We start from the raw sequence: 16,976 nt of genomic DNA, 5'->3' as shown, positions 1-16,976 counted from the left end.
CAATTATTTATTAATAATAACATGTTGACGAGAACATTACGAATCGATTATACAAAACATGAAGACGTAGTACTACATACGGATAGTACACATTATTATTCAGAAAATATAAATGATCAAAAAACAATGTCATTGATTCACGAAAATCTTTTTTGTTTCCTCACGTGTTGTTTATGCAATTAACATTGTTCAACATGAACAAGACACACATTAAAATCCTAATGCAAACATGATCTTATTTAATTTCAACTTTACAATGTTAGTAGTTACAAAATGCATTAATAAATGTATTTACTTTCAACCAATTTAAACGCCTCACCAAATAAATGATCAATGATGTTTGATTTATGAGCTGTGTGACGAATCGAACGACAATAGTTAGAAAACAACGTTTGCCTGACAAAGACTTCGGCTGTTAATTCAACAATAAATACAAGTCAGTCAATTAATACGAGGAATGATTGATTTCTGAATCTCACTGGTCAATAATCAATGAAGACGTGGATTAAATGTTACCTGCCTCAACCGCTGGACATAAATAATGTCACATTAACAGACTCCATAAGTGCTGCTTGTTTATTGGGATCTAAAGTCCAGCAGCAGTAAACCTGTCTGCTAATCTGCTGTCATGTGGCCCCGCCCCCTCTGCACTCACCTGACATGTGATGACATCATGCCTTGAACTCTGTCATCCAATATTAATAAAAATTAACCTTCTCGTTGTTATACAGTTCTGAACAAATATTCTCTGTTTGGAATTCAAGAGTTGTAATTACACACATATTACACATGGATTAATGCTGCTGATTGGAATATTCAGACTACCGGTATATAATAAGAACATATTTTGATATAAAAACGTTTTTCTTTTAATGGCTTTTTGTGTCCAGTAACGTTGACAGCTGAAGCGCTGCGGCGTGGAGGAGCAATCAGGACAGCTGGTAGATGTTCTTCACCACCTCGCCAGCATCGTCATCGTCGTCGTCATGGCGCTCTGAGCGGTTCAGAAAGAGGACGGAGTCAGATTTGATTAGGTAAACTGTCTCTTAGCAACAAATGCCATCCTGGTTAAATACCTCTCTGGCTTCGTTCTTCTTCTCCTCCTTTTAGTGTGTCTCCTCTTTTGACCTCCTCTTCCTCCTCCTCTTCTCCGCACTCCAAGATGTTTTTGTACTAATTAGAGGAGAAGTACAGAAACAATTTGTTCGGAAACAAACAGATGGGCCAAAGGTGTGTGAACCATTGTTACCTGGTCGCTGCGATGCGGTGAAGAGTCACCGACACATGGGAGGAGCCTGCCAATGAGCTGGCCAATCATTTTAACCCTTATGTTATGTTAAGGGTCAATTTGACCCGTTTCAGTTTTCGTGTTGACCAAAGTACTGGTTATCCTTTATTTTTCGTCATACAATTTTGTGACTTTTCCTCATCTTGGGTCATGAACTTGTGTGTAAAATCTGGACACCTTGATGTGTAGTATAATGTCTGTGCAGACTTTGTATACGAATATGATGTTGGGGTCATTTTGACCCGGACACTTTAATGAGGGTAAGAAACTGTTCAGATCCAAAATAAACACTGATGTATTTTATGTCCTTTATTTAGATTGCCCAATTATTTGTATTTTGACTCCCTCTGAATAGCTATTTTGACACAGAGACCCAGGTGTGAGTAGAGGAGGAACTTTTTCTCCCTTGTCCTTGTCACTGTTCTCATGTCATCTCTTTGACAAACACACCAAAAATGAGCTCCAGAAGGTTTACAGTTGATGCTACTTTGGCTTTAGTGATGCAGAGGAAGAGATTTCAGAGACCGGGGACAATGTTATTGATGATCCAGATTGTCAATTTTCCTCCAATGAGGAGGATTCAGAGGACGAGTCTGCCATTGTCTCTCCATCAGATGAAAACCAAGGAATGCAGCAATAATCATCCACAGAGGGGACATGGGCATCTAAAGTTGGTAATATAAAATGGTCAACAGCACCACACCAAAGCCGAGGTGGACTGTCATCTTCCAATGTCATCAAAAGGACTCCCGGTCCTACAAGATTTGCTGTCACACGAGTCGATGATATTCAATCAGCATTTCAGCTCTTCATATCCCCACCAATAGAGAAGATTATACTGGACATGACCAATTTGGAGGGAAGGGGTGTATTTCAAGAGAAATGGAAGCCACTGGATCAGACTGACTTGCATGCTTACATTGGAATTCTGGTATTAGCTGGAGTCTACAGGTCAAAGGGAGAAGCAACTGCAAGTCTGTGGAATCAAGAGAATGGAAGGCCAATCCTTCGAGCAACAATGTCTCTGGAGACATTTCACATGATATCTCGTGTGATCCGATTTGACAACTGCGACACCAGAGCTGTTGAACATTGAAAATCTGAGGAAATGGAGCAAGTCGAATGAAAAAAAAAAAGTGTTCATGAAGAGGAAAAAACTTAAAATAGTTCTTAAATATAGTGTTGGAATTAAAAATGTATTGTATGTCTCTTTTCTAAATGTTCATAATATCTAAAATGAAGATGTTATTGGTTTAACACGTTTTTTTTTTACTTTTTTGAGTGGATTTACACAGTGCGGGTCAAAATGACCCTAACATAAACAACGTAATTATTTTTCAACATAATACAAGGGTTAAAGGTTGGCCTGTCTGTGGCCTCCAAACTCCAGCAGAGTGTCATCAGTTGGTACCTGAGAGGACAAGTGACTTTTAGATTCAAAATAACTTTATTAACATCAAAAGTACATTTCTCCTGCCGCCTGCTCACATTTGTGCCGGAGCGAAGTCTGGCTGATTCATGTGGCAGCCATCTTTGATCATCTTGTAGAAGTTGGTATCCACAGCGATGTTTGGGTACGGACTCTTACCTGAACAAATCAAAAGGCACACGGGTCTCAGATTAAATCGCCGTCACTCATCTAGAACGCAATAATCCCTGTTTTTCACGTTTCCATCCTAACCCAGAGAGAAGATCTCCCATAGCAGGACGCCGTAGGACCAGACATCACTCTGGATGGTGTAAACACACTGGAAGATGCTCTCTGGAGCCATCCACTTCACCGGGAGACGAGCCTGTCAAGGTAAAACGCGCGCAACTGTCAAAATAAAATACACAGGGAGCTGCATGCACAAGCATCTCTTCCTAAACTATTAAATAACTGAGGCGGGGTGAATAAAAGTCTTCATTTAGTGTGCGGTTCTATATTATAATGTGTTGGAATAAACAGCGGAGTGTCTTTGTTTAGGTTGGGTAAATAGTGTTGGAAGGTAGCAGAAGTCGAGCTGCTGATTTTAAGCGCCAAAGTAATGATGAGGTTTGAAATGGGTGACTGACGTTTCCCTTCACGATGTAGTTGTCGTCATTTCGAATGTCCCGCGCCAAACCGAAGTCGCAAATCTTTGCAACGCAGTGATCCGACAGCAGGACGTTCCTCGCCGCTACATCTCTGTGGATGCACTGACAGACAGACAGGCAGAGAGACAGGCAGCATTTAAGATTTCACCTGCGGTTCAGGAGAGAGGGTGTGTGCGTGTGTGTGTGTGTGTGTGTGTGCGTGTGTGTGTAGGTGTGCGTGTGTCTTTATTATTTCTTACGTTCCTTGATGACAAGAAGTCCAGACCCTGAGCTACCTGGTAGGAAAATCTCATGAGGTCACCCACAGATAGATTACTTGTCTGCACACCTGAGGGAGAGAAAGATTGGAAGTTGGACAGGTGAGATGTCGGGGGGGGCAGGAGGCTTTCCCCATCGGTGTTCAGCGTGTCAGTGGTGCTCAGCTGTTCACCCTGCTGTTCTTGCCCCGGGCCGAGAATCTGCCGCAGCTCCTGATAGTCCGAACAGCACGAGATCCCGCTGTCACTGTGACACACACACACACACACACACACACGCGCGCACGCACGCACGCACGAGATGAGATCGATTAATTTCTGTCTCATTCATAGCATGCTACACAAAGATTGCTATAAAGGGCAATCACAACTTTTATTTGAACTATATTAGTTAAAGTGAAACTAAAGAACGCCGTACCTTCTGAGCCGGGCGTTCTGGGACGCCACGTTCTTATAGGTGGCGTCCCCCTCCACTTCTTCCACACTCAAAATCGATGCCATGAAGTCCTGAGCGCAGGTCCGTAAGAAGTTGAGTAGGTCTCCGTGACTACAGTACTCCGTGATCATCAGCGTGGGGCCTGAGGTGAGGGTCAGAGGTCACATCTCTGTTTTGTGTTGCGGTTATAGTATGTCTCCTGGTACTCATGGTAACGGTCATAACCTCCTTTGGTGCACGCTCCCAGCAGGTTCACAATGTTGTCATGGTAACCAAGATGGCTGAGGATCTTCAGCTCTGACATCAGCGCTTCATGTTCGTCCGAGAGAGCCCTTGCTGTTTGTGAAAAACAAATCGATGTTATCGTTATCATTCAGTCCAGTGCATGTAATGATGATGAAGATGATGATGATGATAGGGATGGCCGACTCGAAGACTGACGTTTGAGCATCTTCACAGCGACTCGAGTGATGTCATCGGATCCCAGACCGTATGCCGTTGCCTCAACGACCTTCCCAAATGCCCCGGAACCCAAAACAGCTCCTTATAAGGGGAAGAAATATCCAAATAAACCACACATTTAAATTGTTTTTTTACTACTTTCTTGCATATGGAATTTGTAATTTTATCCACAGTATTATAAGAAATAATGAAAGAATAGATGAAAATACCTCCTAATCTCTTTCATGCAGCAATAGTATCACAAAGTATATATAATAGGAAACTGAATATTACTAAAATAGATTTAAAGTGCAAAGAATGAAATGTTCTGTCGCACCGAGGCGGAGATTGTCTCTAGGAAACTCCCACTTGTGGTTGTATGGCAGCTGGGTGGGGTCAATAAAGGTGTAATTGTTTCCATTGGTGCTCTCGATGATCTTCCAACGGATTTCATATCTTGGTCTCTAAGATCAGAAACATGAAATCAGCTTGTGAATGAACATATAAATATATATATTTAGCAAATATTTTAACAGTGAATTCATACGACTTTGTTGTGTTTAGCGTTTAGCATCAGATTCATGCATCAAGCTACTATGTATGCAGATGATACTCTGCTAATCCATGTTTCTATTACATGGATCTTCCCCCAGTTTCCACCTACGTATCTCAGCAGTTTCCCTCTTTTCACGTAAAATGTATTTCAAAATATTACTGATTTCTCACAGAGCCAATGAGGCCTGGCCCAGGTAGTTTATTCGCCCTTTTATTGGCCTGTGTTCCTTCACCCTCCCGACAGATCCTTGGACATTGTACTTCCATGTCGTTCCAAAGTCCAGAGGTGTCAGAGCCATGGTAGTCAGTGCAAAAAAAAAGGTTGCTATACACAAAGATCATCATGAACACATGAGAATCCAATGTTGTTTATGTAGAGTTTAATATTATTCTACAACAAAAATGTCATTTTAGGGGCTTGGGATACAAAGTTCTGCAGTCTATGATTGGCTTCGAGCATGATCAGACACTTCCGTAGTCTTCCCAAACGCATCCCAACCGACAGAATTTTGAGTTTTCCACAGAGGAAGTAACTTATTTTGGCTTCGTGCATCAATTTCACAATTTCAAAGGCATTTTTATCTCTTTTAAAACTTGACACACATACATTTAAACTCATAAATATTTTAAAATGAAGGTTGGTATTTCTGTGTGCAGTCCTTGCACATTTAACTGATTGTGTAAGCCCCTAAACACATATTAATGTGACAATTTACAATTTAGAATATCTTACATGACCCTATTCTTTAGGACTTATAATATACTCAATAGCTTGACAACATTTATGAATCTTTTGACCTGTATCACTTTATTAGATAGTTTTTGTTGATTTATGTTCACTGATTATCTAGTTTTCCTTTTCTCAGAATATTTTCCCAACAATTACTCCCACAAGATTTTATTCAATTCCCACAAGTTCAGTTTGGAGCCCAACAGTTAGGTTTTGTAAGATAAAACATTTGACATTGAAGTTTTTAGTTTGAGTTTCTTTGTTGTATTTTGAATATTTGTTTGTGATCAACCATGATTGGACCCTTAAAAAAGAATAAAGCCAAAGCATAGCCTCAGAAAATGTACCTGTCTCCACTTGTAAATGACTATCAACAGGAGGAGGAGGAGGACAGCAGCAGCGCTCAGAGCTCCCGTCAGAAGCAGTCTCAAGGACGTTTGAGGTTCTGCTGCAGAATCGAAGAACGCCGCGAGACACTTATTTGGCAGCAAGAGTTAGATTGAGTTTAATCTATCTTTTAATTTGACACTTACGTGGATTAAAGACATCACGAGACTCTCCCAAATGGTTGTAGGCGACACACTCCACAGTGACATCATCACCAAGCGACAGGGGGAGAGTCAGATGCTTCCTGACTTCCTGCTTGTCTTCATCCTCCTGTGAGGTCACATCAGCTGTGGAAATCTGATACGTGGACGCACCTCCACACCTGCAGAGGACGGGGAGGTGACGCTTGGGGAAACTTCATTATATAGAATACTGATGGATTATATATCATCTCGTCTCAGTGGAGTACTGTGTTTTCAGGAACCGCTTTTATTTGATGCCACACAGATTTTAAACAGTGAAAATGGCAATAAAAATAGATCAGTACTTTTGCTAAATTATAATTATAACCGCTGTCTTTTACACAGGATGCGTTAATAAAAACTATTATCTACAACATTTCCTCGACTATCTCCCTCGTATAAATATAAATAAACATCTAGCTTTAATTCAGGCGTCCACTGGTCACACTTATCTTTACAGATTGGCGACTACATACGTGTCCTTGACCCCTGGACAGAAGTACCAGAGGACTGTGGGTAGTGGATATCCAGAACTGCTGCAGGTCAGACTGTCGTTTCCTACACTGACAACAGCGCTCGCCGAACCTGAGAAATAAGTTTCATTTTATGTATTCATTTTGTTTCAAAAAGGAATAGAGTCCAAAAAAGTGATGAAAGAAAAACAAAAACTGACATTATTTAAGCACAAGCAGGAATTTCTCCCAAACCGACACGAGATCAGTGACAGATGTAGAGACTTGGAATGTGTAAATCATGTGCATGCGAACGGAACAAATGTTGAAACTGTGTCACAGGGGACGAGGAGGACGGAGACAAGAACAAAGCATTTCTCACGGTAAATTCGAAGGTCAACGTTCTGTGATCCATTGAAGAACGCGTTAGAGAGGTGGAATGTGTATCGACCTTGGTCCTGCTGACGAACTCTCGGCAGTAGTACGCTGGCCTCCGAGCTGCAAACGGACAAACGTCATTTAAATAACAACAAAAATACCGTCTTAAAGTGTAAAACACAGATTAGGCAGACGACACAAGGTCCGGGGATCTCCGTACCGCCAAGCTAGCATGTACCATTTTGTTTCACATGCACACTCCAGCACGAAAGATGCTAACATGAATATAACAGGTCTGACCTGCAGGGAGAAGCTGATCATGTTAGCATATAGCTCTTAGCATCCTTACCTATAGTCATTAGCAGTGTAGCTTTTTTGTAACACCGTGTTGTTTTTGCTGTTGACTCTTGTTGGTGTCGTCCAGCGCATGTTCCTGATCGGAGGATACGACTTTGTCTCAAAGGTCAGCCTCGCGTCCTGACCTTCATACACCTCCACTATGGTGCTGCTACTGATATTAGCCCTGATAACCCCATTCACATCCATTCTATTTGTGCTAGCTTTACCCAATAGTTGTCTTTTCACTTCCAGGGACCCACTGTTAAAATGAGCTTCTAGCCCTTCTTCCACAACCGTTGGCATGCTACTGATGTTAGCAACCAATTCCCCATTGATATATATGTATTTGGTTTTAGCATTAGCAAGCTGCATGGGCTGCAAGGAGATCGTCAGGTAGGGGCCATCTGGTGAGGAAGAGGAGGAGAGCACGTTACAAGAAAATGAATTCCATAACCTTGACTGTGCCTGATGTTTAGACATTCATTACTGATGTTGACGTGACTAAGTATTAATAAATATCATTGTCATTGTGGTTCAGAGGCTTCAGTGTGTTCTGCTAGAGTAGTAGTAGTAGTAGTAGTACTACTGAATATTGCATTCAGTGTTAACTGCAGTGCTGCTCGTACCGGTAGTTGTTTCAGTTTCCCATCCTGTGCATACAAATTAATACAAAAGGTCCATTTGGATTTGAGCTCGAAATGTTCTTACCAACGACGCTCAGCTGCGCGGTTGCTGTGTCAACTCCAGCTTCACTGTGAACTATGCATGTGTAGGTTCCACTGTGTGTCCGACTGACTGCGGCGACTGTCAGAGTCTTGTTAGTGTACAAGCAGCGGTTGCTGTAGATTTGGCTGCCGGTGACTTTCACTGTCTGCAACAAACGACCAATGAATACCAAAAATTAACAACTAGTCAGGAGTAAAGATGTACAGGTGACCTCTGACCTCCATTTTGGGGTGTATCCATGTGACGTTGTAGAAATTGGAAGCGTGACTGGCCAGACAGGTGACTTGGAACTTCTCTCCTTCAAGGCGGACTGATTCTTTTGGACTGACAGATATGGAGGGAAGTTGACGGGATCCTGCAGACAGACAGGTAGACGGGTAGACAGACGGGCAGAAAGGGAGAGGGCCACAAAGACTGACAGACGAGTCTTACTAGGAGCCACCAGCAAGTCGACAGCCGATGAATTGTATTGTATTCCAGCCCTCCATCCAGAGCAGATGTAGCGTCCATTGAAAGACCGCCGGAGGTCGTGGATCAGAGCTCCCTTTTTGCGATCAAATGTCACCTTCATGCCGCGGGGTAGACCGCCCCCCCCCTCCACAGTGGCAGCCTTTGACTGGAGGGTGAGGTTACTGACTGACGGATCAGTGAGGAGGCACTTGAACAAGAAGCTGTCGCCTTCCTTGACGTCAGGGATTCGGCGCGTTGTGACGAACACACTGGTGGGGTCGGAGGGGTCTGAGTGAAGGTCGATGTGGGAAACAGAGGCCATTTTTAAAATATGGTACTGCAAGGTGAGTTATCAAAGTATACATGAGAAAAAAAGAGCTAAAAGGAAGACAGTCAGCAAATGTTTGTCGGATGGCTTTTTTTTTCATATTAGTTTAGCTTGGGACAAATCCGGCGCTGAAATTTAGATTTGTAGTTTTTTTTCTGTTTAAATAACTAAACTAAGGAGCTGAACTCTTTTATGACCTTGTTTCAGCTCCACAGACTAATTTGTCAAACTTCATCCCTAAAATAATGAATTTTTCAGCTGCTATTTATCTGCTTGATAGATTGAACAATTTAATTCAGAATAATTTTCTAATATTTGTCTGCATGCCCAGAGGAGAGACGGGGACTGTATCGGTAGAAGGATGCTGAGGATGGAACTGCCAGGGAACAGGGCTAGAGGCCGACCCAGGAGAAGAGACATGGACGTAGTGAGGGAGGACATGAGAGTGGCTGGTGTTGGGGAGGACGATGCAAAGGACAGGGTGAAGTGGAGAACATTGGGTTGCTGTGGCGACAAGCCAAAAATACAGTAGTAGTGTCTGCATGTCCAGACAAGAGGCATTTGACTCTTCCAGGGGGCGTGGCCTCTGCTTATCCTACCTTTAACATATAGGTGGATCCATGTGTCCAGGTGAGCCAGGTTCTGGTTCTTGTATCCACAGTGGTATGTTCCGGTGTATCTGGGGTCCGACAGCCTTACCGACAATGGATTCTCCAGTCTATCCCGGTACATCAGACGGAATGCAGTACTGAGCCAACGGACTGAACCGCTACCATGGCAACTAAGCCTGAAGGCTGAACCGGCGGTCAGAACGACTTCAGTCTGGTTTGGCAGGAAGTCCGAATTCAGGCGAATCGATGGAAGACCAGGAGGATCTGAAACAAGCAAACAATCAAGCAGTGGATCAGATACACTCTGAACCCCGGCTCACAGTCACCTGGGGTGATCAGGCTCACCTGTGATGATGGGCGTGGCCTCTAGTATGGACCACCCAGCTTGTCACATCACAGTCTAAGAGTTTGCCCACATGAGAATCAACATTCTTTGAGCGTAAACGCTTCTGTTCTCCACCCTGTGCGTAGCACCGGTCGGCTGGAAGAACCACAGCGTATAGGGAACGTTCAGCCAGCAAATGGCGGAACGCCATCATTGGCTTAGAACCGACTTACGACTCTGACACGCATCGCAATCTCACTGTGCAGCAACACGAACGCCATCGCTGGACGGTTGATGTAGCATAGCTTTATTTGAAGTCAGGGATGCAGTGATACAACAACAGCGATGATACATGTCACACGTGGAAAGTTACAACGTCAAAATAAAGACATAACCTGATCATTTGCTGTGATCAAAATCCACCTGAGCGGATTGTTGACTCCGACATTTCTATTCAAGCGTCTTCAATTCATTTCTTCAAAGCAAATCAAATAAATCCATCTGCCTATTGATACCCAATGATTAACTGTTGGATTAGCTGTTTAGCTGCTATAAAAATGATAATCGTTGGCCAGCCCTTTAAGAACAAACGGTCTTCACTGGCAGGCTACTCATTGGCTGCTTGCGGACAATCGGAGGCTCTCATTGGCTGCTTGGTGCAGGGCTCTGTGGGGCGACGGGAGCTCGCTTAGCGATTTCCTGCAGGTGGGAGGCGATGCGTGACGTCTGCAGCAGTAAAGCCTGATGGTTTTCCACCAGGAGACTTAGTTGGCGAGACATGGCCTGCAGATTCTCGATCTGCTGGAAGCCCTGCAGGAACAACGTCAGAACCCAGGTCAGTTCAGAGCCAGTCAGTGATGTGTCACATGTGTAGGTGGACGAGATGAGATATGAGATCATCAGTCTTGATCCACAGGTATGTGGCGCCTACTGAAATATATATATCACATCTAAGCTAAACCCATAGCTTCACTTCTAGCTCCTACTGTTTATAATTCAATCTTGTTTTGCTACAAAGACTTTACAGGGTTGTGTTCTGCCTCCATCAGAGTGTGGCGGCTGCCTACCTGGGATCGCAGGACGCCAAGCTGTTGGACCACCTCCTTCTGGCCTTTGGCGACCTCCTGCTGGATGAGGACCAGCTGTTTCAGCGCATCCAGGGTCCCCTGGTTCTGCTGCGATAGCCCAGTGAGCTCAAAGTCCGACTGGACGGGTGCCTGAGCCACGCCCATCGTCATGGACGCAGGTTGGCCGTCGTGACGATCACCTGCGGCGAAGACAACGCGCTCCTGTGATTTTCAGAATAAAGGTCCTGCTGCAGGAGACGTTTAGCGCTATGTTTGTTTTCAAGCGGCTAGACTAGTCACGCGACTGTGTTCATTTCCCGAGCTGAGATCCATCTCTAGAAACTTGCCACCAGCAAAACCGTTGATTTCCTGTGGAATGCCGCATTTGCGTCACACTTTGAGTCGCACGTCAAAACACAGTTGGGCATGGGCTCTGCTCCACAGCTGCGCCGCACCATCGTTGCAAATCTGCAGTCATTTTTTGTCTGGAGAAATGAGTCCCTGTTTGCGCCGGACAAATAAGACCGGGGCAAAACGTAGCCTCCAACTCCTCCAGACGAAAGACATTGATATAAAATCATAAAGACTCCACTGTGACTCCAGAGGGAGTCAAATTCCAGAGTCTGTCTGCGGAAGCTAATGTGAACTCTGTTGGGAAAACCGACTGATTATTGTTCTGATCAAGAGTCACATTTACCAAGACTTGGAATTGTTGGAACGTTTCATGTGACAGCTGAGGTTCACGTACTTGTGTTTCCCAATCAGAACGAGAAGTGAAACCACCAACAGCGTGTGTGTGTGTGTGTGTGTGTGTGTGTGTGTGTGTGTGTGTCAGCATCTTCCTGCTGCTTGTGGATGAAGTAAGACAGAAGTTATATGGTTTAACTTGTGTTAAACTCAATATGTAGAGCAACAATATTTAGCTTTGAAAGCGACTGATTGGTGTTGAAGTCCCTCTATTTAGTTCTAGGGGGGCCAGGAGTTGCGTAAAATTGGCACAATTTCCAAACAACCCCGATCAATAAGCGTATATAAACTCACCCTTGATGCTTTCAAAGGAGCACAGCCAGCCACTCGTTGCAAATCAGACGCGTCTTCCGTCCCAGGAGGTTGGAAAACTAATCCCTCTCAGACACGGTTTCCCAAAGCGCTCGACCAATTCAAGCTAGCGGATTTTAAACAGCCAGTATTCTTGCGAGTGTCATAACCCATACGGGCTGCCAGAAGTCAGTGGGTTTATGCCTCCATCGGATGGTGAGGAGGTTCACAACCCAGACTGTTTTGGCTCTTTTGATTAAAACGGACTTTGTGTACCGGCAGTGTAATAAAAGATTAATTCAGTGTTTGTGTCGCCCATAAATTATAGAAGAGACGAGAAACCATGTTGGGAAACTTTGATGATTTGAGCCCTTCTGTGATGAAGACATTAGGAAAATCAAGGATTGCTTTATATGCTGATGACTCATTGACTTATATGCTGATGACCCTTTCCCCTCGGGCAGGAGGCTATGGTCCATCCGGAACCTCCCACCACAAGAACAGCTTCTTCCCCTCGGCTGTAAGACTCATGAACGCTTAATAATTCTGAATCGGACTCAAGAACATTTTACTATCGGTAACTTGCACTGTTCTGTTTGTACTGCGTGATTATATTAGTTTTACTGCTGCTAACACACGTCTGTGGATTTGCTCCTGATGCTGCTCTTTTTGTGATCTGTTCTGTACTTGTATGTTTTTGGTAACTTAGTCTATTCTAGGGCGTACGCTACAGCATAGTGCTGTAGCTAGCATTTATTATTGTCATTACTGTTACATGTTGCACGACACGACACGACAATGCCAATAAACTACTTCTGATTCTGATTCTGACGTGAGCTGAGGATTGTGGATGGTGAGGCACTGACTCTGTCAGAGTCAGATTTACAAAGGTTTATGTTTCTCATATCTCAAACCAGCTTTCTTTACACACACATACTTGACGTTCATGTTTAGCCAAGCAAGAATGTTAAATTCTTAGCAGCTGAGCGAGATCCTATTTGCTTTGAACTGTTCTTAATTTGCAATTGCAATGGCACAATTCCTGCACATTTAATACAAATTGAAATATATACACTGCATATACCTTGATTTTTGTTGTGGACGGTATAATGCACTGTACAGCAGTGTGTGCATATGGTCTTACCTTTAGTTGTAAATTAAGCCCATACACCGATCCTTCTGGACAAAATTCCATTATTTATGATTTCTTGTTTTGACTGAAAGTCCAGTTTTAATAAAATAAAATGAGCTTTGATATAGCATCTGCATCTTCCATTGTTGCGGTGAAAAGACTTCCAAGTTTTGAACTCGCGTATTTCTTCCTTCTCTTCTTTGTAACTCGCGTATTTCGTCGATAGAAAAAACATCAACACAGGCTCACGCATGCCTCTGTCTTGAGCCAGAGGTACTGTTTGCCTCACTTTGTGATGTTTCACTGCAGTTCTGTGTCAAACCATTGAGACTAAATACATTATAAACATATGTTAAATATATTAATAAGACTATTACAAATAAGAGCATATAATAAAACAAACACCCTGCAATTCTAATTTCAATCCTTAGTAGCATCATTATTGAAATAAAATGTATTGATAATTTTATTGAAGCTGAATATGTGATGCTGATTAATAACTTCTGTGATCATTGATCACTATTATCAGTTTTCAGAGTCTTTATTTCCGTTTTCTCTCAGTTTTTAAAAAAATACATGAAGATTAGAGGGGTTTTTTTACAGATCTGCATTTTGTTTGAGGAAAATCCTATAGCGAAGGGGTTTCAGTGTTGGGGGGTCGGAGGGGGGGGGGGTCAATGTGATGAAACTTCAGAAAGTCAGGAAACACATTTTCTACCAGAGACCACACACACACACACACACATAGATAATGTGTGTGTTAGGTTCGAGGGTCTTTTAACTTCCGCGTCTCACTTCTTCTTTGTTGAAAGTTTGTGGGAGCGGTGGGGAACTGCTCGCCATGGCAACGCGTTTATATCCACTCCACAACCGTCTCAGAGTGGTGGGGCAGAAGAGGAAGAGAATAAAGAGTATGACAACAGAGGAGGTGGAAAAGATAAAAACGGAGGGTGAAGATGAAGGAAAGGAGGAAGATCTTAAGCGGAGGACGGGGATGATTAACTGGAAGAAGAAAATTCAAGCTGGATACGAGGGAGAAGAAAAAAAGATGAGTGTCAAGAAGAAATTGACATAAGAAATTGAAAATAAGATGACAAAGAGGTGGATGATTGAGAGGAGGGTCCGGGTCAGAAACGTCAGAAATGATGATTTTATATTTCTGAGATATTAGAGAACCCCCCCCCCCCCCATTAACCACATGAAACGAATCCAGTTTCTCATTTTGCATCATGTATTTGGGATTTTATATTTTTAGTTTATGTGATGTAAATCCTTACCTACGCGGTCCTGACTCATTTGCTACATTTATCTGATTCTGAAAAGCTGCTGTATCAATAATGGAAGTTGATCAAGATGTCATGAAGAGGCCGCCTCATTTATTTTCTCATTAGTTGTGAGACTCCAAGACCAAGAGTGCATGTCATCAGAAACGTCAGTTACATTTATAGCATCACTGGATTGATAGTTATTGCAGAAAACTCTCTCAAGGTTGACCTCAAGGCATCTTCTGAGAGCCCTTTAAATATAAATATCTCACTTTGATTCCGTGGTAGAGCTCATTGGGGGTGTCATTGAGCACGCATTGTGAGCTCTTAAAGTTTTTTAAGTTCACCACTTCATCTAATGTGTCGTTCATGAGGTCAAACACAGTCAGAAACGCAACCTCAGCATGACACAAACTCAAGTCTGCTTAAGGTGAGCTAATGCTAATGCTAATCAGCCCACCTTAACTTGTTACTTATTTATCAAAGGTCACACATACAGTGTGCTTGAATCCAAAAGCATTAATGTGTGTGGCAGATATTTACTCATCAATGTTGATAAATAAATAAATGAACAATGTCTTAACTTTATGGGATTGTTTTACTTCATACACGATTGGAAATAATTAATGCGACATTAACACCTGGTTAATACGCATGTAATAACACCTTATATGAATTATTAAATACTGAATTAAGTTTATTTTCTGACCTTCAGCAGAGCAGCAGCAGCTGAGGGTGATCGACAGCAGCACTGAATACAGCTTCATCGCTCTTAGTCTCTCTCTCTCTTTCTGTTGACTGTCAAAATCAAACTGAAGGAGTCAGACGTCCTCTGTGACAATGAACAACGACACAGCAGCCGGCAACTAGACTCCACCCAGCACCTAGACTCCACCCTCACCACCCAGCCGCCACCAAACAATTGCACTGTTGCCAGAAATGTGTGGAAACACTTTGATTCGTACATTAAATAATTCACTAGAAAAGCACTCGGAGGGCGCAGACCTCCGCCAAGCAGCTCATTCCCCTCCTAATCGGATTTACACCGTCCACACGGTGATCTGGATCATCATCTAAATTGTTCTTGCTATCTTTATCCACCAACCACGAAAAAGTTAAAGTGAATCAGATTTTATTTTTAACAGATTTTTGAATCCGTAAATGGGGTATTAATGTTTGTTTGTTTCTAAATATATGTCACCATAACAATTATGCAAAACACAGAGAGACAATCAAAAATGAATATCTGAATAAATCTGACAAAAGCAAACAAATATGAAACGAATCATAGAACATAAACAAAGCATATCCGAAAAGGAGTGAGAAGAAGTAAAACGTATACTCCCAACCCTCTTATGCTGTAACTGACAAAATGTACACGAATATACACAGTATACAAATACGCAACCACGCATTATATACACCTTATTTGTTACTGCTATGTCTAATTGTATAGGACAAATTTCCACACTATTTATTACAATATTAATAAATACACTACCTTATATACTGTAGTAATACCAACCAATTATGTGCTAATGTGTTGTATATAGTATTATACTATAATAATAATAATAATAATAATAATAATAACATAGTAGATATTATCAATAATCAACCGGGATATTGAGGAACACATTTTGAAGCTCCACAGACTGCAATGCTACAGAAGATTTCAAAGTGATCCAGAATCCAGGATCTCCTCTGGATCGTCACCAGAATTCAACCAACTGTTCCTGGTAGATTTTCCAACAATTTAATCAAGATCTGTCCAGAACATTTTGAGCTATGTTGCTAACAGACAGACAAACAGACCAACGCAGGAGAAGACATAACGTCCTCGGCGGCGGTAACAAAGTCACTCAGACATCAGAGGCTGCTGAGCATGTCATCAATTTACCTTTAATTGCATTCAAACAATTAATTTGGTTCACAAATTACCCATGATGCCATTCACGTCAGGCTTTGATGTTAGCCACCAAGCAGTTTGCGTTAATCTTCTTCGACTGCGGCTGGCTTACACTCCGTGAGAGACCGACCAGTTTATTCCTCTTGCCCAGACAAATATTCCGTCTTGTTCTCACGAGTTTTAATTCGGCGGCCCTTCCTGAAACATTCAGATTTCAGACTTCCATATTTATCTGCACTCCGGGCCGGATCTTGGGTCCGTTTGTGATGTGGGCCATTAGCTCATAATAATAATAATGCGTTGGTCTTATAGAGCGCTTTTCTGGACCCTCAAAGACGCTTCACATTGTGCGTTATTCACTCACTCCATACTTGGTGGTGGTGAAGCTACTACTGTAGCCACAGCTGCCCTGGGGTAGATACAGCTGTCCTGGGGTAGATACAGCTGTCCTGGGGCAGATACAGCTGTCCTGGGGCAGATACAGCTGTCCTGGGGTAGATACAACTGTCCTGGGGTAGATACAGCTGTCCTGGGGCAGATACAGCTGTCCTGGGGTAGATACAACTGTCCTGGGGTAGATACAACTGTCCTGGGGTAGATACAG

The 16,976-nt window shown here is 42.7% G+C and overlaps 1 protein-coding gene across 1 annotated transcript; it reads right to left on the bottom strand.

Moving 5' to 3' along the window:
• Positions 1-224: 224 nt before the first annotated feature.
• On the bottom strand, positions 225-15,230 carry csf1rb (colony stimulating factor 1 receptor, b). The gene is made up of 23 exons (XM_068743992.1): positions 15,173-15,230; positions 9,625-9,900; positions 8,680-8,985; positions 8,466-8,602; positions 8,230-8,392; positions 7,532-7,925; positions 7,187-7,302; positions 6,829-6,937; positions 6,317-6,492; positions 6,131-6,231; positions 4,836-4,962; positions 4,499-4,600; positions 4,283-4,393; positions 4,040-4,199; positions 3,795-3,868; positions 3,604-3,692; positions 3,344-3,466; positions 2,970-3,081; positions 2,777-2,876; positions 2,631-2,699; positions 1,250-1,325; positions 1,077-1,173; positions 225-994 (listed from the first exon to the last, which is right to left on the bottom strand). Exons 1-23 carry the CDS (start codon positions 15,228-15,230, stop codon positions 930-932), a joined length of 3,141 nt encoding a protein of 1,046 aa, XP_068600093.1. The 3' UTR covers positions 225-929.
• Between the last annotated feature and the right edge of the window lie 1,746 nt (positions 15,231-16,976).

Source organism: Brachionichthys hirsutus, chromosome 10, assembly GCF_040956055.1.
Source record: "Brachionichthys hirsutus isolate HB-005 chromosome 10, CSIRO-AGI_Bhir_v1, whole genome shotgun sequence".
Lineage (NCBI taxonomy): Eukaryota > Metazoa > Chordata > Actinopteri > Lophiiformes > Brachionichthyidae > Brachionichthys > Brachionichthys hirsutus.
The sequence above is the reverse complement of the archived record's forward strand: the minus strand, read 5'-3'. Positions and strand labels throughout refer to the sequence as shown.

Excerpts from the sequence above, each read along its gene's own strand:
- csf1rb (XM_068743992.1), bottom strand. The coding sequence starts at position 15,230 with ATGAAGCTGTATTCAGTGCTGCTGTCGATCACCCTCAGCTGCTGCTGC. Across the intron at positions 6,938-7,186 it reads CGTTGACCTTCGAATTTACC|GTTCGGCGAGCGCTGTTGTC; the intron begins GTGAGAAATGCT and ends CTTATTTCTCAG. Across the intron at positions 4,200-4,282 it reads GGGAGCGTGCACCAAAGGAG|GCCCCACGCTGATGATCACG; the intron begins GTTATGACCGTT and ends CCCTCACCTCAG.